The sequence below is a fragment of the Heptranchias perlo genome, chromosome 12 (assembly GCF_035084215.1).
Source record: "Heptranchias perlo isolate sHepPer1 chromosome 12, sHepPer1.hap1, whole genome shotgun sequence".
In the NCBI taxonomy this organism is placed as follows: Eukaryota; Metazoa; Chordata; class Chondrichthyes; order Hexanchiformes; family Hexanchidae; genus Heptranchias; species Heptranchias perlo.
This window is the reverse complement of record NC_090336.1, coordinates 3,035,025-3,057,142: the sequence shown is the minus strand read 5'-3', so window position 1 is coordinate 3,057,142 and position 22,118 is coordinate 3,035,025. Positions and strand designations below refer to the sequence as shown.

General features: G+C 49.8%; 1 protein-coding gene across 1 annotated transcript in view; it reads left to right on the top strand.

Moving 5' to 3' along the window:
• LOC137328116 (mucin-6-like) overlaps nucleotides 1-22,118 on the top strand; it is a 553,886-nt gene that overhangs the window by 9,086 nt on the left and 522,682 nt on the right. Inside the window, exons 5-7 of the mRNA XM_067994296.1 lie at nucleotides 5,833-5,955; nucleotides 6,895-7,015; nucleotides 14,379-14,517. Coding sequence (XP_067850397.1) covers nucleotides 5,833-5,955; nucleotides 6,895-7,015; nucleotides 14,379-14,517 — 383 coding nt within the window. The remainder of the gene's footprint in view (nucleotides 1-5,832; nucleotides 5,956-6,894; nucleotides 7,016-14,378; nucleotides 14,518-22,118) is intronic.

The following is a 22,118-nucleotide window of genomic DNA, read 5'->3' as shown; positions in this document are numbered from 1 at the left end:
GACTCACAGAGTTACTCCCATTCATGGCAGATCATTACTGACCCACTGAGTTCCTCCCATTCATGGCAGATCATTACTGACCCACTGAGTTCCTCCCATTCATGGCAGAACGTTACTGACTCACAGAGTTCCTCCCATTCATGGCAGATCATTACTGACTCACAGAGTTACTCCCATTCATGGCAGATCATTACTGACCCACTGAGTTCCTCCCATTCATGGCAGATCATTACTGACCCACTGAGTTCCTCCCATTCATGGCAGATCATTACTGACCCACAGAGTTCCTCCCATTCATGGCAGATCATTACTGACTCACAGAGTTACTCCCATTCATGGCAGAACGTTACTGACTCACAGAGTTCCTCCCATTCATGGCAGATCATTACTGACCCACAGAGTTACTCCCATTCATGGCAGATCATTACTGACCCACAGAGTTCCTCCCATTCATGGCAGAACGTTACTGACTCACAGAGTTCCTCCCATTCATGGCAGATCATTACTGACCCACAGAGTTACTCCCATTCATGGCAGAACGTTACTGACTCACAGAGTTCCTCCCATTCATGGCAGATCATTACTGACTCACAGAGTTCCTCCCATTCATGGCAGATCATTACTGACCCACAGATTTACTCCCATTCATGGCAGAACGTTACTGACTCACAGAGTTCCTCCCATTCATCATAGACAGGCACTGACTCATGGAGTTCCTCCTGTCTCATCACTGATAGGTACTGACCCATAAAATCCCTCATGTCTCGTCACCGATGGGTTACTAATCCATGGACTGCCTCTGTCCCATCACTGATTTGATAGGTACTGACCCCGCATAAACCCGTCTGCCTCTCCACCTCCTCCTTATAATCCACCTCTTTGACCAGGTCTTTTGTTCTATTGTGATATAGAAATGACCTGGACTTGGGTATCGAGAGTACAATTTTGAAGTTTGCGGATGATACAAAACTTGAGAACATAGTAAATGGTGAGAGGGATAGTAGCAAACTTCAGGAGGACATGGACACACTGGTGAAATGGGCAGACACATGGCAGGTGCAATTTAATGAGGATATGTATGAAGTGATGCACTTTGGGAGGAACAACATGGAGAGGCAATATAATCTAAATGGTACTAGTTTGAGGGGGTTGCAAGAGCAGAAGGACCTGGAGGTACATACTCACAAATCTTTGAAGATGGCAGGACAAGTTGATAAGCTGGTTAAGAAAGCATATGGGATATTTGGCTTTGTATATAGGGGCACTGAGTACAAAAACAAGGAAGTCATGCTAAATCTTTACAAATCATCGGTTAGGCCTCACCTGGAGTATTGTGTACAATTACATAAGAACATAAGAAATAGGAGCAGGAGTAGGCCAATCGGCCCCTCGAGCCTGCTCCGCCATTCAATAAGATCATGGCTGATCTGATCCTAACCTCAAATCTAAATTCATGTCCAATTTCCTGCCCGCTCCCCGTAACCCCTAATTCCCTTTACTTCTCGGAAACTGTCTATTTCTGTTTTAAATTTATTTAATGACGTAGCTTCCACAGCTTCCTGGGGCAGCAAATTCCACAGACCTACTACCCTCTGAGTGAAGAAGTTTCTCCTCATCTCAGTTTTGAAAGAGCAGCCCCTTATTCTAAGATTATGCCCCCTAGTTCTAGTTTCACCCATCCTTGGGAACATCCTTACCGCATCCACCCGATCAAGCCCCTTCACAATCTTATATGTTTCAATAAGATCGCCTCTCATTCTTCTGAACTCCAATGAGTATTCTGGGCGCAACACTTTCAGGAGGATGTCAAGGCCATGGAGAGGGCACAGAGGTGGTTTACCAGGATGATACCAGGGATGAGGGACTCCAGCTATGTGGAGAGATTGGAGAAGCTGGGATTGTTCTCCTTAGAGCAGAGAAGGTTAAGGGGAGACCTGATAGAGGTATTAAAAATTATGAGCGGTTTTGTTGGAGCAAGTAAGGAGAAACTATTTCCTCTGGCCAGTGGGTCAGTAATCAGAGGTCACAGATTTTACATAATTGACTTGGCATTCCCTTTGTTTGACTACACCTCTGTGAAGCACTCTGGCTGTTTTTCTACATTAAAGGTGCTATATAAATACAGATATTTGTTTTATCCCACCATCAGGGATAAAACAATCTCAGTTCTATAGTAACAATCAGAAGTCATAATAGTGTCTGTCCCATTATACCAACCATCAGTCACAATATGATTTATTGTTTTTAATCAATCACATGTATAATCACACATACTTTCAAACAAATTCTTAAATCAATATACTGTAGGTAAAGATCGTTAAAAAGTAATGAAAAACAGAACGAGCCCAGTTTATGAAAGCAATTTCATTGTTCTCTGCTCAGTATCAGAAAGAGCCTTAAAAGGTCACCGATGCAAACTCCATTAACCTTGAAAGATTTCTATTGTGGTTGAACTCAGTCCAGGTTTTTATGAAAAAAAAGTTGTATTATCTGGAAATAAACCTGAAGTCACCTTGACCTGCAAACCCACTGTAAGAGCAAGGAATATGGTAACTGTTGTTTTTATCAGCCAGCTAACCAGAATGGGTTCATTTCCTTTTCCTTCTTTTCCTTCTCCATTCTTTTCCTTTTGCTCTCGTTGTTTATTTTCTTCTCCCTGTAAAGCGCTCTGAGGTTTCGTTCCACAATAAGGAGCGCCTCGTCAATATAAGTTGTTGTTCCTATTGCGAATGCTGCTGTTGATGAAGCTGTTGTTTTTACTGCTATTCTTGTTCTTACTTCTGTTCTCTTGATACTGTTGCTACGATACAGTTGCTGTTGCTCTCATTGATACTGCTGCTGTTGGCGCTGTTTTCACTGTTTCTGTTGATGCTATTGTTGTTACTATTAATACTGTTGCTCTCATTGATACTGCTGCTGTTGGCGCTGTTTTCACTGTTTCTGTTGATGCTATTGTTGTTACTATTAATACTGTTGCTCTCATTGATACTGCTGCTGTTGGCGCTGTTGTTACTGGTTCTGTTGATGCTATTGTTGTTACTATTAATACTGTTGCTCTCATTGATACTGCTGCTGTTGGCGGTGTTTTCACTGTTTCTGTTGATGCTATTGTTGTTACTATTAATACTGTTGCTCTCATTGATACTGCTGCTGTTGGCGCTGTTGTTACTGGTTCTGTTGATGCTATTGTTGTTACTATTAATACTGTTGCTCTTGTTGATACTGCTGCTGTTGGCGCTGTTGTTACTGTTTCTGTTGATGCTATTGTTGTTACTATTAATACTGTTGCTCTCATTGATACTGCTGCTGTTGGCGGTGTTTTCACTGTTTCTGTTGATGCTATTGTTGTTACTATTAATACTGTTGCTCTCATTGATACTGCTGCTGTTGGCGCTGTTTTCACTGTTTCTGTTGATGCTATTGTTGTTACTATTAATACTGTTGCTCTCATTGATACTGCTGCTGTTGGCGCTGTTGTTACTGGTTCTGTTGATGTTATTGTTGTTACTATTAATACTGTTGCTCTTGTTGATACTGCTGTTGTTACTGTTTCTGTTGATGCTATTGTTGTTACTATTAATACTGTTGCTCTCATTGATACTGCTGCTGTTGGCGGTGTTTTCACTGTTTCTGTTGATGCTATTGTTGTTACTATTAATACTGTTGCTCTCATTGATACTGCTGCTGTTGGCGCTGTTGTTAGTGGTTTTGTTGATGCTATTGTTGTTACTATTAATACTGTTGCTCTCATTGATATTGCTGCTGTTGGCGCTGTTGTTACTGTTTCTGTTGATGCTATTGTTGTTACTATTAATACTGTTGCTCTCATTGATACTGCTGCTGTTGGCGCTGTTGTTACTGTTTCTGTTGATGCTATTGTTGTTACTATTAATACTGTTGCTCTCATTGATACTGCTGCTGTTGGCGCTGTTGTTACTGTTTCTGTTGATGCTATTGCTGTTACTATTAATACTGTTGCTGTTGTTGGTGCTGATGTTGCTATTGTTGCTGTTATTGTATTTTCTTGTTGTTGCTTTGCTATTTTGCTGTTTCTATTGCTACTGTTGGTGTTGCTATTTTTGCTGTTGCTGTTACCATTGTTGGAAATGGTTACTAAGGTGTTATGTCCATTGGATTTCTAAGCAATAGTAGTGAACGGGAAGGGGATTTGTTCTTTGGATTTCTACCCGATGGGAATGAATGGGCGGGGACTTTATCTATTGGAATTTATACAGTGGATATAAATTGAAGAGGTTGAGATGAGATCCCTCAAAATAAAGGCAATTTGGGTTTTTACATCACCGCAACCCTGAAACTGTAGGGGGCAATTTTCAGAGCATGGAAGAGTGAGAAAGAACTTCACCCACCGACAGAGTACATCAGAAACTCTGTACACACTGCTTGCAATTTTGCCATGTGCATTGGGGATCAGCAGGATTTCCTATCCCCAGCACACAGCTGCATAATTTAAATGTACAAACACTTAATGGAGTAATTGAAATAAAATCACAGAAATCATCAATAATTAGTAAAATGTGCTACATGGCTCATTTGGTAGCACACTCACCTCCGTGTCAGAAGGTGGGGTTTCAAAGCCCCATCTCAGGGACAGCTACGCACAATCCAGGCGATCACTCCAGAGGGAGTGCTGCGTTGTTCTTGGGATAAGATGTGAAACCAAGCCCCCATCTGCATGTTCTGCTGGACACTAATGATCCCATTGGCACTATTTAAAGCAAGAGCAGGGAGGTGTCCAGACAAACAGCCCTCGTTTCATCAACACCACCAGAAACCGATTAATCAGTTATTCATCTCATTAGTGTTCTTGAGATGTTGCTACGTGCAAAATAACCACAATTAGTGCATTTCAGAGATACCATCACTCCCTCTGAAAGATTTCCAAACATACCATCACTCCCTCTGAAAGATTTCCAAAGATAACATCACTCACTCTGAAAGATTTCTGAAGATACCATCACTCCCTCTGAAAGATTTCTAAAGATACCATCACTCCCTCTGAAAGATTTCTAAAGATACCATCACTCCCCCTGAAAGGTTTCTAAAGATACCATCACTCCCTCTGAAAGGTTTCTAAAGATACCATCACTCCCTCTGAAAGGTTTCTAAAGATACCATCACTCCCTCTGAAAGGTTTCTAAAGATACCATCACTCCCTCTGAAAGATTTCTAAAGATACCATCACTCCCTCTGAAAGATTTCCAAAGATACCATCACTCCCTCTGAAAGGTTTCTAAAGATACCATCACTCCCTCTGAAAGGTTTCCAAAGATACCATCACTCCCTCTGAAAGGTTTCCAAAGATACCATCACTCCCTCTGAAAGATTTCTAAAGATACCATCACTCCCTCCGAAAGATTTCTAAAGATACGATCACTCCCTCTGAAAGATTTCTAAAGATACCATCACTCCCTCTGAAAGATTTCTAAAGATACCATCACTCCCTCTGAAAGATTTCTAAAGATACCATCACTCCCTCTGAAAGATTTCCAAAGATACCATCACTCCCTCTGAAAGATTTCTAAAGATAACATCACTCCCTCTGAAAGATTTCTAAAGATACCATCACTCCCTCTGAAAAATTTCTAAAGATACGATCACTCCCTCTGAAAGATTTCTAAAGATACCATCACTCCCTCTGAAAGGTTTCCAAAGATACCATCACTCCCTCTGAAAGATTTCTAAAGATACCATCACTCCCTCTGAAAGATTTCCAAAGGCTTAAAACTCAGGTGCCGAAATTGCTCCAGTAACTTCGACCTGCAGAATATATTCTCATTCCACAGGATTGTGACACAGCTCTGTTTATTTTAGCTCCACGTAAATGCCCAACGAACCTGATGTACATGGAGTCCGGGTCACCCTGCTTTCCTACATGTTCCAACTTACGCTCGACCTGCGATACTCATGGCACATATGGCTGCTTCTGCCCAGAAGGTAAACTCACTTCCTCAAGTCAACAGTACGGTCTTAGTCAGGAAATAGAGAGAAAGGGGGAAAAACTGCATGCTCTGGAAATCCAAAATGAAATGGTCCATCAATGCCTGCAAAAGAAGGTGAGGTTAATGTTCGGGGTGGGACCCTTCATCACAACTTGGCCCAATGTGAGTAAGGAGTGTTTTAATAAACCAGCAGGATTTAAACACCATTCCGGGAATTTCCTCAGAGGTGCTCCCGCTCTGCCTCCATCAGTCCACCCGACCTGCGGCTGAACATCCCCGTTTACACACATCGACTGGGTTTCCGCCACACTTCCTGCAAAGTTTTGGTGACGGAGCAGGAGCTCCTCTGAAGAAATTCCCAGCCCGTGACAGAGAAGGCTCGTCAGCGTTTATTTACCCTCAGGTGACCGCGGAGCAGCATTGGGTGGCGAAGAACAGAAAGTTATTGAAATCACGAGGGACCACGTCTTTCCATGGACTCATTAATAGTTTGAATTTTAATGAGGTTTTATTGCAGATGATATTGGAGTGTTATTGCTCCTGTTAAAAGGAGCTCTTCATCTTCCACGACAGAGGGTTAGGGATGAAAGAAAAGCTTCAGAAAAACTAATTTATATTCGCTGCACGAGCTGAAATCATGACTAAGACTCCACTAATTGCTTTGTTGGTGAGACCCACATCACTTACACTGCTACTTATGTTTTAAAGGAGTCTGAGGGGTTTTGATTTCATCCCCTGGTTTGTCTAGGGTATATGTTATTGTAAGTGATAAGGATAATCACTGTATCATCTTCCTTACACTGTGCAAAAGATTTGGCTCCCTGGGATTGAGGCAATAATGGGCTTGGAGTGAAGACGTGCAGATATGAGCAGCTATTCAATAGTATGTAATTCTTCAGTCAGAGCACGTACTCACTGCTTTATTTTGCCACAGGTACTGTTTTTGATGACATTTCCAACAAGGGACTGTGTGTACCTCTAAACGAATGTCCCTGCACTTGGAATGGGGCCATCTGCCGTCCTGGAGCAAAAATCTCGGCACTCTGCAGAAACTGGTAAAATAAAACCCAACTGCTGCTGTTTAATACAAACAATGGGCTGGATTTTCAACCTGATCCCCGGACATTACGGAAACCGCACAATTTTCATTTCCATTGATTTCAATTAGATGAAAACCGCACGGTTTCTATAACAGGCACGATTTGCCACACTTATTCTACACCCAGGGTAGTAAGTTGAAAATCCACCGTATTGTCTTTGGGAGTGATATTCCTGTCTTCAATAATTTAACACTGGAATAAACAGTGGCACAATATTGGTAGAAAGTGCTAGCTCATTTGTCCATTTCAGCACTGCTCTGAGAAAATCCACATCTCCAAAAATTAGGTCAACAAACACGAGGAAAAATAGCAGATATTTGCTTGATAATGTCAGGAATGAAGAGCTCAGTATATACTTTAGTATTTGACTCTCAACTGCAATCCACAGCTAATGAAAAAAAATATTTTACTTCAGGTCAGTCTTTGAGTTTAAGGAAGGGGAAGATTTCATAGTATCACCACTGAGAGAGGCACATTGTGGAGGGAGGGAGGGAGGGAGGGATCCACAGGAAGCAACTCATCTAGCAGGGCAGGGGCAGGGGCAGAGACCAGCTGGAGACAGGCAAGGGGTGAGGCGGCATGAGTTTTATTTTCCATATTCAATGCAGAGCAGCTGTGAACTGCAAAGTGTCAATGCAGCAAAGGACTTTGAAAGGGGATCCTTCGACTCCTCGGCTGGGTGAGTGTTTAATGTAGATGGTCCCAGTGGGAAGGGGAATCCAGTTAAATGGCTGAGGAAGAGCGAGAAAATGGCAATCCGTGCAGGCTTCACAAAGAGCCAAGAGAGTAGATTCACAGTGGTGGATATCCCTCGCTCGCAGGCATTGAGCGTGGAGTGCTGATCGGAGAATTGGAGCATTCCTTCTGACCCATGCTCCCACCCAGAGGGGCTTCTGACTGCAGCTGGAGGACCTGTGAATTTGTCCGAATAACTCAGCAGAGGTTGTTCTACGCAGGTTCCGGTGCAAGCGTCCAACACTGGGGTAGATTTTTTTCTCTTCACCGCCTGGGCAGTAATCTGATGGAGCAGATCGCTTGCCTTTTAGAAACGTGGATATCTGAGGTGGGCATTTGAAGGGGTTTGCCTGTGCATGAGGCTAGTGAAGGGAGGTCCATATCAGGTGACGGTGTGAGAGAGCCATGGTGTACGCTGCCTGCTTCTGCTGCAGCTCAGCAACATCGCGAGGGTGAGGAGCGGGCTGACACGCGTGGTAGTATGACGCTTTCGGGGAAACTGGGAGGGAATGTCCTTGTCAGGTTATTAAACTTCTTGCAGCATTGAACTGCCATCCCATGTGTCAGCTGTCACTGCCAGAGGTAACTCCACGCGGCTTAACCCACCAACCTCACCGGCTTCTTCCCCACAGTCTGAATCTGCTGCCACATCTGCCCCAGGAGAGTCTTTAAGAGAAACTGGCTGCCGGGTGCTAGCAGTGATCTTCCTGACATTTCTTTATAGTTCCTGTGTTAAATCCAGTGGAATTGGCAGTTCTGAGAATAGACTGGAAACTCTCGTCTTGATTTGAGATGAGATGGCTGCCTGCTTCCTCTTCCTTTCCCTTTTTAAATGTATTCTATCCTCAAATGATAATTTCTGTATGTATCTTGCAATCATTTTATTTTTTTAAGTTTAAAAAATGGTCATGATAAATCAAGCAGTCCGTGTTTCTCTTTCCCACTGGAATTTCTCTGAGCAGTGAAATTTGGCTCCTTTAAACTGCTGCTGGATTATAAACCATACAATGGTTAGAGCTTCCCTCGGCCTCCCCCGCGCCCCCCTCTCCCCCCGCCCAGCGTCAATTACCTGCAGCAGACAGGAGCACGATCTCTGCCTACCCATCGTTACTAAAATGAGTTGACTCCAGGAATTGGGATGGAGCTTTGCAGCAGCCAGAAATCGCACCTCACTGTATCTGCAGTGGTGGAGTGGAAGGTGAGGAAATTTGGAGCCACTGGGCTAGGCGTGAGCTGCTGGCACTGGTCACGTCTCCACAGGCAGCTTGCCCGAGTCAAGAGATCAATGTTGGCTCGTCTGCCTCGCTAGCAGAGGTTCTCAGGTGAGTCCCGGGAGTGTGGGGGGGCGGGGGCATCGTGACTCCTGCTCCTCCTGGGTCCACAGCAACAATTTTATTAAGGAAAAAAAAATGTAACTCACCTTTGGTTGAAAGCGGTGGACATCTGACGCCTACCTTGCTCAGTGGCGACCAATGGGGTCCTTCAACCGGCATTAGGCCCCTAATTTAATATTTAATGGGCCTAACGCCAGTTTTAAGCATCCGCCCGGGACGCCAAAATAAAAGACGCCCCGAATTTAGCAGTGAGCCTAATCTGCGCAGATTGGGCGCAGGCCATCCCATTGCTAAATTGGTATGATTTACACCCATTTTAAGCCTGAAAAACGGATGCATCCCAGTTACTGCTGCACTGTCTCTTTCACTGCAGTTTCAATAATTTCCCCTAACTCTTCTCCTAATTCCTGCTTGGTAATCGCTTTCCCTTCTCCCTTATGAAGTACCTCGGGATGCTTTGCGACATTTAAAAGGTGCTACAAATGCCTACGTTGTTGTTGATGATGGTGCAATTGGACCAACAGTGATGGGAAATAAATTGGGAGTTAGTTGAGTTGGAAATAAATTGGGAGTTAGTTGAGTTGGAAATAAATTGGGAGTTAGTTGAGTTGGAAATAAATTGGGAGTTAGTTGAGTTGGAAATAAATTGGGAGTTAGTTGAGTTGGAAATAAATTGGGAGTTAGTTGAGTTGGAAATAAATTGGGAGTTAGTTGAGTTGGAAATAAATTGGGAGTTAGTTGAGTTGGAAATAAATTGGGAGTTAGTTGAGTTGGAAATAAATTGGGAGTTAGTTGAGTTGGCGACCGCTATGGAAAGACCTGTGTGGAACAATTGGTGCTGCATTTACTAAATAACTGACTACCGAAAGGAATCATGTCGGGTAACAAGTGACAGATCAGCAGCCAAGCATTTTGAAGGCCTATTAGTGTAACGTAAGAGCTAGAGGAGGAGAAATGCTGGATGGAACGTCAGGGATATCTGGGTGGGCCTGTGCACAGCCTGGTGTATTGCCCAGAATGGGTTTGCACCTTGAATTCCCCACTTAGTGAATTCCCAGTCATAGCGAGGTTGTCAGGAAAAGGCACTGAGTACAAATAAGGTGTTCCCTGCAGGAAAGTATGAGATTAAAGTTCAGGACAAATCTATGACACTCCCACATGGCCACTAGCATCTGGCTGAAGAGTAGCACAAGTAGGGAGCTGAGACTGGTAGATGGAGTGATGTACCAACTATCATCTTAAAACATGTCAGCAATGATGGGGTTAACACTCCTGTCCAGTGGCATGGTCCTACCCAATAATGTTACATAGAATTACATAGAATGTACAGCACAGAAACAGGCCATTCAGCCCAACAGGTCCATGCCTGTGTTTATGCTCCTCCCTCCCTACTTCATCGAACCCTATCATCATATCCTTCTATTCCTTTCTCCCTCATGTGTTTATCGAGCTTCCCCTTAAGTGCATCTATGCTATTCACCTCAACTTTTCCTCAACTCCACAGTCTCACCACTCTCTGGATAAAGAAGTTTCTCCTGAATTCCCTATTGGATTTATTAGTGACTATCTTATATTTATGGCCCCTAGTTTTGGCATCCCCACAGATGGAAAAATTTTCTCTACGTCTACCCTATCAAACCCTTTCATAATCTTAAAGACCTCTATCAGGTCACCCCTCAGCCTTCTCTTTTCTAGATAAAAGAGCCCCAGCCTGATCAGTCTTTGCTGATAAGTGTATCCTCTCAGTTCTGGTATCATCCTAGTAAATCTTTTTTGCATCCTCTCCAAAGCCTCTATATCCTTTTTATAATCTGAAGACCAGAACTGTGCACAATACTTTTCTGCTTTTCAATTCTATCCCTTTAGAAATGAACCTGTGCTTTGTTTACTTTTTTATGGCCTTATTAACCTGTGTCGCTACTTTTAGTGATTTGTGTATCTGTACCCCCAGATCACTTTGCTCCTCTATCCCATTTAGACTCTTATTATCCAAGCAGTATGAGGCCTCCTTAACCTTCCTACCAAAATGTACCACCTCACACTTGTCTATATTGAAATTCATTTATCAATTACATGCCCATTCTGCAAGTTTATTAATATTTTCTTGTTACTCGTCACATTCTTCCTCAGTAATAACTACACCCCCCAATTTGGTGTCATCCGAAAATTTTGAAATTGTACTTCCGATTCCCGAGTCCAAATCGTTAATGTAAATTGTGAACAACAGTGGTCCCAGCATCGATCCCTGTGGAACACCACTTCCCACTTTTGCCAGTCTGAGTAACTATCTTTAACCCCAACTCTCTGTTTTGTGTTTTGTAGCCAGTTTGCTATCCATTCTGCTACCTGTCCCCTGACTCCACATGCTCTGACCTCAGTCATGAGTCTACAATGTCTTATCGAAGGCTTTTTGAAAATCCAAGAATATGACATCTACTACATTACCCTTGTCTACTCTTTCTGTTACTTCTTCAATAAATTTAATAAGGATGATCAGGCACGACCTTCCCTTTTTAAATCTGTGCTGACTGCTCTTTATTATATTTTCAGTTTCTAGATTTTTTTAATTACATCTTTGAGTAAAGATTCCATTATCTTTCCTGTCACTGACATTATGCTCACTGGTCTATATTTCCCTGGACTTGTTCTGTCTCCTTTTTTAAATATAGGAATAACATTAACTGTCCGCCAGTCCTCTGACACTATTCCCATTTCTAGTGAATTTATATATATATCTAATCGTGCCTCTGCTATCTCCTCCCTAACTTCTTTTAATATGCACAGATGCAAACCATCTGGACCAGGGGTTTTATCCTTTGTACGTTGATTAGTTTTTCAATTCTCTTCCCCCTTTCTATCTTAAATGTTGTTATATCTTTTTCAATCTCTTCTTCTAATGTCCTGCCTACTCTGTTAGTCTCCCTGGTAAATACTGAGGCAAGTCAATATTTCTGCCATTTCCTGTGAGTTTATCATCTCTTAATGGCCCGATCTCTATTCTGATTTTTCTTTGTTATTTATGTGTTTGTAGAATACTTTATTTCTTTTTATATTCCATGATAATTTAATCTCGTAGTTCCTCTTTGCTTTTCTAATTGTTTTTTTGACTTCTTTCCTAACCTCTTCATATTCCCTTTCATCATCCTCCCCTTTATTGTCTATATACTTAGAGAATGCCTTTTTCTTTAGTTTCAATTTTATCTCTTTTTTTTATCTATAGTGTTCCATTATTGGATAGTTATTTTTTAGCGGAATGTATTTCTCCTGAACTCTATTGATCACCTTTTAAAATATTTCCCACTGCTGTTCTACCTCTCTGTCTGTCCAGTTTACCTTCCCTAGTTCCATTCTCATCCCTGCATAATTAGTTTTTTTCCAATTTATTACTTTGATCTTTCTCTTACTTATGTCTTTCTCAATCATTATCTTAAACCTTATTATATTATGATCGCTATTGCCTAGATGTTCCCCCATGCTTACTTCTCTTATCTGCTCTGGGTCATTTCCCATTATTAGATCCAGCAGTGATTCCTCTCTTGTTGGGCTTCTCACATACTCGGTATGAAAGGAGTCCTGTACACACTGTAAAAACCCCATTCCCCTTTTCCTACCTCTTCTTGCCAGTTTATTTGAGGGTAGTTGAAATCTCCCATGATTATTATTCGATGTTTTTTTACTCATTTTATAGATTTGTCTTCATATTTCTGTAGAACATCCCTATTAACCTGATCGATCCCTTCTGATCCTTTGTCTCAATCCACATAGATTCTGTTTCTATCTTAAGGTTGGTTGTCCCTTTTTTTCTGCTGCCATTGTTATTTCTAATTAATATCTTCTTCCTTCCTTATCCTTTCTAAATACATTATATCCTGCAATATTTAACTGCCAGTCCTGTTTATTTTATTAAGCCCTGCTTCTGTTATCTCTACTGCATCTGGCTCCACGCTACAAATTATTACCCGTTTTATTTCAGATGCTGCGCACGTTGCCGTACAGGCGATTTAATTTGTTTTTATTAATAGTTCCACTCACTTTATTTTTAACAGTCATCTTATACTGATGTTCTGTAACTCCACCCATTCCCTGACTGTTTATATCAGCCTTATTCCTTACCTTGGTCTGACAAACACACTCATCTCCTATTTATTTTTATCTTCACGACTAAGTTATTTTCGCCAGATCCTTCCCCCCATCTTACCAGTTTAAAGTCTTACGTGACATTTAGAATCATAGAAGTTTACAACATGGAAACAGGCCCTTCGGCCCAACATGTCCATGTCGCCCAGTTTATACCACTAAGCTAGTCCCAATTGCCTGAATTACTTATTCAGTTGAGCTGGAAGTGCTACTGTTACATTTCAATCTTATTATAGTGAAGGCTCTGACCACATTAAACAATCTTCCTTCGCAGCTGCTGTTATTGTAACGAAACAACACAGAAAACTTTCCTTGCAGCCACTGCACACACAGAGAATGCTTCATCCACACACCGAGCAGGGCCACAGCGATCTCCTAGTTTTGATCGCCTAAGGGGATCGGAGAGGAATTTTCCAGATTTTATTCCCCAAAATGGCCTTGGTTGTATCTGTTTCTTTTTTTGCCTCTCCCATGAGATCGCATGCCTCTGTTTGGAGTGGGGAGTGTCGCATTATAATGTACAAGACATCACAACTGTCTGGCACAGGCTGGAAGGACCAGTATGTCTTTTCCCGTCTGTTGCTTTTTCATATGTTTGTAGCACACTGTTCAATTGTTTCCGCCCAATTGGATATCGAAGCACGCCACATAAGGTGACCAGAGATCGACTGCTCGAACGCAGGGCAGTACAAGGTCTCCGATTTTCTGATATCTGGGGCGAGCTTCCTTGCAGCACGTCCTGCTCTGCCCAAAGTTTGTGAGAAATCCCATCCAGGGACAGAAATGGGGTTTTCACTGACAGATCTGCAAAAGTCAGAGTGGCGGAGCGGGAGAAGCTCCGAGGAAATCCAAACCCCAATGTGTTTTTTTTTTTCTCCGGACAAACGTCAGGAATCTCCTTGCGGCCTCTGCCGATCGACTGCCGTAACTTCGCCGGCCGATTGGCAAAAAAAAAGCCCGGAGAGGTTTTCCGCTGAGGTTTTACGACGGGCAACGGGGAGGACCGCCAGAGGGGAGTGCAGAACCATTCCTGGAAGAAGACCATATTGACGGTACCTCCTGCTGTCTCGTGTGTGAACCCTGTACATTGACTGTGTCTGTTGTTTGTGCAGTGTGTGCTCGATGGGCCAGTGGGACTGCACGAACCTCCCATGTCCAGGGCGATGCTCCGTGGAAGGCGGATCGTTTGTCACCACCTTTGATTCCAGACAGTACCGATTCCACTCAGTCTGCATCTTTGTGCTGGTCAAAGTAAGAACTCGTGCCTGTTTATTCACACTTTCATCAGGTTCAGGGGGCTGGACGCAGATCGCTGGCAGGAGTGAGGTGTTGGAGACCGCTGAGAGGGAGTTACTGTCTGCACTGCATGGTCAACAGCGCTGGTGGAGCTGTCTATAGAGGGGTCCCGAGGGTGAGGCCCTGTCTATAGAGGGGTCCCGAGGGTGAGGCCCTGTCTATAGAGGGGTCCCGAGGGTGAGGCCCTGTCTATAGAGGGGTCCTGAGGGTGAGGCCCTGTCTATAGAGGGGTCCTGAGGGTGAGGCCCTGTCTCGAGGGGTCCTGAGGGTGTGGCCCTGTCTATAGAGGGGTCCTGAGGGTGAGGCCCTGTCTCAAGGGGTCCTGAAGGTGAGGCCCTGTCTATAGAGGGGTCCTGAGGATGTGGCCCTGTCTATAGAGGGGTCCTGAGGGTGAGGCCCTGTCTCGAGGGGTCCCGAGGGTGAGGCCCTGTCTATAGAGGGGTCCTGAGGATGTGGCCCTGTCTATAGAGGGGTCCTGAGGGTGAGGCCCTGTCTATAGAGGGGTCCCGAGGGTGAGGCCCTGTCTCGAGGGGTCCCGAGGGTGAGGCCCTGTCTATAGAGGGGCCCTGAGGGTGAGGCCCTGTCTATAGAGGGGTCCTGAGGGTGAGGCCCTGTCGATAGAGGGGTCCCGAGGGTGAGGCCCTGTCTATAGAGGGGTTCTGAGGGTGAGGCCCTGTCTATAGAGGGGTCCTGAGGGTGAGGCCCTGTCTATAGAGGGGTCCTGAGGGTGAGGCCCTGTCTCGAGGGGTCCCGAGGGTGAGGCCCTGTCTATAGAGGGGTCCCGAGGGTGAGGCCCTGTCTATAGAGGGGTCCTGAGGGATGGGCCCTGTCTATAGAGGGGTCCTGAGGGATGGGCCCTGTCGATAGAGGGGTCCTGAGGGTGAGGCCCTGTCTATAGAGGGGTCCTGAGGGTGAGGCCCTGTCTATAGAGGGGTCCTGAGGGTGAGGCCCTGTCTATAGAGGGGTCCTGAGGGTGAGGCCCAGTCTCGAGGGGTCCCGAGGGTGAGGCCCTGTCTACAGAGGGGTCCCGAGGGTGAGGCCCTGTCTCGAGGGGTCCCGAGGGTGAAGCCCTGTCTATAGAGGGGTCCTGAGGGTGAGGCCCTGTCTAAAGAGGGGTCCTGAGGGTGAGGCCCTGTCTATAGAGGGGTCCTGAGGGTGAGGCCCTGTCTATAGAGGGGTCCTGAGGGTGAGACCATGTCTCGAGGGGTCCTGAGGGTGAGGCCCTGTCTATAGAGGGGTCCTGAGGGTGAGGCCCTGTCTATCGAAGGGTCCTGAGGGTGAGGCCCTGTCTATAGAGGGGTCCTGAGGGTGAGGCCCTGTCTATAGAGGGGTCCTGAGGGTGAGGCCCTGTCTCGAGGGGTCCTGAGGGTGAGGCCCTGTCTATAGAGGGGTCCTGAGGGTGAGGCCCTGTCTATAGAGGGGTCCCGAGGGTGAGGCCCTGTCTATAGAGGGGTCCTGAGGGTGAGGCCCTGTCTATAGAGGGGTCCTGAGGGTGAGGCCCTGTCTATAGAGGGGTCCTGAGGGTGAGGCCCTGTCTATAGAGGGGTCCTGAGGGTGAGGCCCTGTCTCGAGGGGTCCTGAGGGTGAGGCCCTCTCTATAGAGGGGTCCCGAGGGTGAGGCCCTGTCTATAGAGGGGTCCTGAGGGTGTGGCCCTGTCTATAGAGGGGTCCTGAGGGTGAGGCCCTGTCTATAGAGGGGTCCCGAGGGTGTGGCCCTGTCTATAGAGGGGTCCTGAGGGTGAGGCCCTGTCTATAGAGGGGTCACGAGGGTGAGGCCCTGTCTCGAGGGGTCCCGAGGGTGAGGCCCTGTCTATAGAGGGGCCCTGAGGGTGAGGCCCTGTCTATAGAGGGGTCCTGAGGGTGAGGCCCTGTCTATAGAGGGGTCCCGAGGGTGAGGCCCTGTCTATAGAGGGGTCCTGAGGGTGAGGCCCTGTCTATAGAGGGGTCCTGAGGGTGAGGCCCTGTCTATAGAGGGGTCCTGAGGGTGAGGCCCTGTCTCGAGGGGTCCCGAGGGTGAGGCCCTGTCTATAGAGGGGTCCCGAGGGTGAGGCCCTGTCTATAGAGGGGTCCTGAGGGATGTGCCCTGTCTATAGAGGGGTCCTGAGGGATGGGCCCTGTCGATAGAGGGGTCCTGAGGGATGGGCCCTGTCTATAGAGGGGTCCTGAGGGATGGGCCCTGTCTATAGAGGGGTCCTGAGGGTGAGGCCCTGTCTCGAGGGGTCCTGAGGGTGAGGCCCTGTCTCGAGGGGTCCCGAGGGTGAGGCCCTGTCTATAGAGGGGTCCCGAGGGTGAGGCCCAGTCTCGAGGGGTCCCGAGGGTGAGGCCCTGTCTCGAGGGGTCCTGAGGGTGAGGCCCTGTCTCGAGGGGTCCTGAGGGTGAGGCCCTGTCTATAGAGGGGTCCTGAGGGTGAGGCCCTGTCTATAGAGGGGTCCTGAGGGTGAGGCCCAGTCTCGAGGGGTCCCGAGGGTGAGGCCCTGTCTATAGAGGGCTCCTGAGGGTGAGGCCCTGTCTATAGAGGGGTCCTGAGGGTGAGGCCCTGTCTATAGAGGGGTCCTCAGGGTGAGGCCCTGTCTATAGAGGGGTCCTGAAGGTGAGGCCCTGTCTATCGAGGGGTCCTGAGGGTGAGGCCCTGTCTATAGAGGGGTCCTGAGGGTGAGGCCCTGTCTATAGAGGGGTCCTGAGGGTGTGGCCCTGTCTATAGAGGGGTCCTGAGGGTGAGGCCCTGTCTATAGAGGGGTCCTGAGGGTGAGGACCTGTCTATAGAGGGGTCCCGGGGGATGGGCCCTGTCTATACAGGGGTCCCGAGGGTGAGGCCCTGTCTCGAGGGGTCCTGAGGGTGAGGCCCTGTCTCGAGGGGTCCCGAGGGTGAGGCCCTGTCTATAGAGGGGTCCCGAGGGTGAGGCCCTGTCTCGAGGGGTCCTGAGGGTGAGGCCCTGTCTATAGAGGGGTCCTGAGGTTGAGGCCCTGTCTATAGAGGGGTCCTGAGGGTGAGGCCCTGTCTATAGAGGGGTCCCGAGGGTGAGGCCCTGTCTCGAGGGGTCCTGAGGGTGAGGCCCTGTCTATAGAGGGCTCCTGAGGGTGAGGCCCTGTCTATAGAGGGGTCCTGAGGGTGAGGCCCTGTCTCGAGGGGTCCTGAGGGTGAGGCCCTGTCTATAGAGGGGTCCTGAGGGTGAGGCCCTGTCTATAGAGGGGTCCCGAGGGTGAGGCACTGTCTATAGAGGGGTCCTGAGGGTGAGGCCCTGTTTCGAGGGGTCCTGAGGGTGAGGCCCTGTCTATAGAGGGGTCCTGAGGGTGAGGCCCTGTCTCGAGGGGTCCTGAGGGTGAGGTCCTGTCTATAGAGGGGTCCTGAGGGTGAGGCCCTGTCTATAGAGGGGTCCTGAGGGTGAGGCCCTGTCTATAGAGGGGTCCTGAGGGTGAGGCCCTGTCTATAGAGGGGTCCTGAGGGTGAGGCCCTGTCTATAGAGGGTTCCTGAGGGTGAGGCCCTGTCTATAGAGGGGTCCTGAGGGTGAGGCCCTGTCTATAGAGGGGTCCTGAGGGTGAGGCCCTGTCTCGAGGGGTCCCGAGGGTGAGGCCCTGTCTATAGAGGGGTCCTGAGGATGAGGCCCTGTCTATAGAGGGGTCCCGAGGGTGAGGCCCTGTCTATAGAGGGGTCCTGAGGGTGAGGCCCTGTCTATAGAGGGGTCCTGAGGGTGAGGCCCTGTCTATAGAGGGGTCCTGAGGGTGAGGCCCTGTCTCGAGGGGTCCCGAGGGTGAGGCCCTGTCTATAGAGGGGGTCCTGAGGGTGAGGCCCTGTCTATAGAGGGGTCCTGAGGGTGAGGCCCTGTCTATAGAGGGGTCCTGAGGGTGAGGCCCTGTCTCGAGGGGTCCTGAGGGTGAGACCCTGTCTATAGAGGGGTCCTGAGGGTGAGACCCTGTCTAGAGGGGTCCCGAGGGTGAGACCCTGTGTGTAGAGCGGTCCCGAGGGTGAGACCCTGTCTATAGAGGGGTCCCGAGGGTGAGGCCCTGTCTCGAGGTGTCCCGAGGGTGAGGCCCTGTCTCGAGGTGTCCTGAGGGTGAGGCCCTGTCTAGAGGGGTCCTGAGGGTGAGGCCCTGTCTCGAGGTGTCCTGAGGGTGAGGCCCTGTCTATAGAGGCGTCCTGAGGGTGAGACCCTGTCTCGAGGGGTCCCGAGGGTGAGGCCCTGTCTATAGAAGGGGCCCTGGTGGTGAGGCCCTGTCTATAGAAGGGGCCCTGGTGGTGAGGCCCTGTCTATAGAAGGGGTCCTGGTGGTGAGGCCCTGTCTATAGAGGGGTCCCGAGGGTGAGGCCCTGTCTATAGAGGGGTCCTGAGGGTGAGGCCCTGTCTCGAGGTGTCCTGACGGTGAGGCCCTGTCTCGAGGGGTCCCGAGGGTGAGGCCCTGTCTGTAGAGGGGTCCTGAGGGTGAGGCCCTGTCTATAGAGGGGTCCTGAGGGTGAGGCCCTGTCTCGAGGTGTCCTGACGGTGAGGCCCTGTCTCGAGGGGTCCCGAGGGTGTGGCCCTGTCTATAGAGGGGTCCTGAGGGTGAGGCCCTGTCTATAGAGGGGTCCCGAGGGTGAGGCCCTGTCTATAGAGGGGTCCTGAGGGTGAGGCCCTGTCTATAGAGGGGTCCTGAGGGTGAGGCCCTGTCTCGAGGGGTCCCGAGGGTGAGGCCCTGTCTCGAGGGGTCCTGAGGGTGAGGCCCTGTCTATAGAGGGGTCCCGAGGGTGAGGCACTGTCTATAGAGGGGTCCTGAGGGTGAGGCCCTGTTTCGAGGGGTCCTGAGGTTGAGGCCCTGTCTATAGAGGGGTCCTGAGGGTGAGGCCCTGTCTCGATGGGTCCTAAGGGTGAGGCCCCGTCTATAGAGGGGTCCTGAGGGTGAGGCCCTGTCTATAGAGGGGTCCTGAGGGTGAGGCCCTGTCTATAGAGGGGTCCTGAGGGTGAGGCCCTGTCTATAGAGGGGTCCTGAGGGTGAGGCCCTGTCTATAGAGGGGTCCTGAGGGTGAGGCCCTGTCTCGAGGGGTCCTGAGGGTGAGGTCCTGTCTATAGAGGGGTCCTGAGGGTGAGGCCCTGTCTATAGAGGGGTCCTGAGGGTGAGGCCCTGTCTATAGAGGGGTCCTGAGGGTGAGGCCCTGTCTATAGAGGGGTCCTGAGGGTGAGGCCCTGTCTCGAGGGGTCCTGAGGGTGAGGCCCTGTCTCGAGGGGTCCTGAGGGTGAGGCCCTGTCTATAGAGGGCTCCTGAGGGTGAGGCCCTGTCTATAGAGGGGTCCTGAGGGTGATGCCCTGTCTCGAGGGGTCCTGAGGGTGAGGCCCTGTCTATAGAGGGGTCCTGAGGGTGAGGCCCTGTCTATAGAGGGGTCCCGAGGGTGAGGCACTGTCTATAGAGGGGTCCTGAGGGTGAGGCCCTGTTTCGAGGGGTCCTGAGGGTGAGGCCCTGTCTCGAGGGGTCCCGAGGGTGAGGCCCTGTCTCGAGGGGTCCTGAGGGTGAGGCCCTGTCTATAGAGGGGTCCCGAGGGTGAGGCACTGTCTATAGAGGGGTCCTGAGGGTGAGGCCCTGTTTCGAGGGGTCCTGAGGTTGAGGCCGTGTCTATAGAGGGGTCCTGAGGGTGAGGCCCTGTCTCGATGGGTCCTAAGGGTGAGGCCCCGTCTATAGAGGGGTCCTGAGGGTGAGGCCCTGTCTATAGAGGGGTCCTGAGGGTGAGGCCCTGTCTATAGAGGGGTCCTGAGGGTGAGGCCCTGTCTATAGAGGGGTCCTGAGGGTGAGGCCCTGTCTATAGAGGGGTCCTGAGGGTGAGGCCCTGTCTCGAGGGGTCCTGAGGGTGAGGTCCTGTCTATAGAGGGGTCCTGAGGGTGAGGCCCTGTCTATAGAGGGGTCCTGAGGGTGAGGCCCTGTCTATAGAGGGGTCCTGAGGGTGAGGCCCTGTCTATAGAGGGGTCCTGAGGGTGAGGCCCTGTCTCGAGGGGTCCTGAGGGTGAGGCCCTGTCTCGAGGGGTCCTGAGGGTGAGGCCCTGTCTATAGAGGGCTCCTGAGGGTGAGGCCCTGTCTATAGAGGGGTCCTGAGGGTGAGGCCCTGTCTCGAGGGGTCCTGAGGGTGAGGCCCTGTCTATAGAGCGGTCCTGAGGGTGAGGCCCTGTCTATAGAGGGGTCCCGAGGGTGAGGCACTGTCTATAGAGGGGTCCTGAGGGTGAGGCCCTGTTTCGAGGGGTCCTGAGGGTGAGGCCCTGTCTATAGAGGGGTCCTGAGGGTGAGGCCCTGTCTCGAGGGGTCCTGAGGGTGAGGTCCTGTCCATAGAGGGGTCCTGAGGGTGAGGCCCTGTCTATAGAGGGGTCCTGAGGGTGAGGCCCTGTCTATAGAGGGGTCCTGAGGGTGAGGCCCTGTCTATAGAGGGGTCCTGAGGGTGAGGCCCTGTCTATAGAGGGGTCCTGAGGGTGAGGCCCTGTCTCGAGGGGTCCTGAGGGTGAGGCCCTGTCTATAGAGGGGTCCTGAGGGTGAGGCCCTGTCTCGAGGGGTCCCGAGGGTGAGGCCCTGTCTATAGAGGGGTCCTGAGGGTGAGGCCCTGTCTATAGAGGGGTCCCGAGGGTGAGGCCCTGTCAATAGAGGGGTCCTGAGGGTGAGGCCCTGTCTATAGAGGGGTCCTGAGGGTGAGGCCCTGTCTATAGAGGGGTCCTGAGGGTGAGGCCCTGTCTCGAGGGGTCCTGAGGGTGAGACCCTGTCTATAGAGGGGTCCTGAGGGTGAGACCCTGTCTAGAGGGGTCCCGAGGGTGAGACCCTGTCTGTAGAGCGGTCCCGAGGGTGAGACCCTGTCTATAGAGGGGTCCCGAGGGTGAGGCCCTGTCTCGAGGTGTCCCGAGGGTGAGGCCCTGTCTCGAGGTGTCCTGAGGGTGAGGCCCTGTCTCGAGGGGTCCTGAGGGTGAGGCCCTGTCTCGAGGTGTCCTGAGGGTGAGGCCCTGTCTATAGAGGCGTCCTGAGGGTGAGACCCTGTCTCGAGGGGTCCCGAGGGTGAGGCCCTGTCTATAGAGGCGTCCTGAGGGTGAGACCCTGCCTCGAGGGGTCCCGAGGTTGAGGCCCTGTCTGTAGAGGGGTCCTGAGGGTGAGGCCCTGTCTATAGAGGGGTCCTGAGGGTGAGGCCCTGTCTCGAGATGTCCTGAGGGTGAGGCCCTGTCTCGAGGGGTCCCGAGGGTGTGGCCCTGTCTATAGAGGGGTCCTGAGGGTGAGGCCCTGTCTATAGAGGGGTCCCGAGGGTGAGGCCCTGTCTATAGAGGGGTCCTGAGGGTGAGGCCCTGTCTATAGAGGGGTCCTGAGGGTGAGGCCCTGTCTCGAGGGGTCCCGAGGGTGAGGCCCTGTCTCGAGGGGTCCTGAGGGTGAGGCCCTGTCTATAGAGGGGTCCCGAGGGTGAGGCACTGTCTATAGAGGGGTCCTGAGGGTGAGGCCCTGTTTCGAGGGGTCCTGAGGGTGAGGCCCTGTCTCGAGGGGTCCTGAGGGTGAGGTCCTGTCTATAGAGGGGTCCTGAGGGTGAGGCCCTGTCTATAGAGGGGTCCTGAGGGTGAGGCCCTGTCTATAGA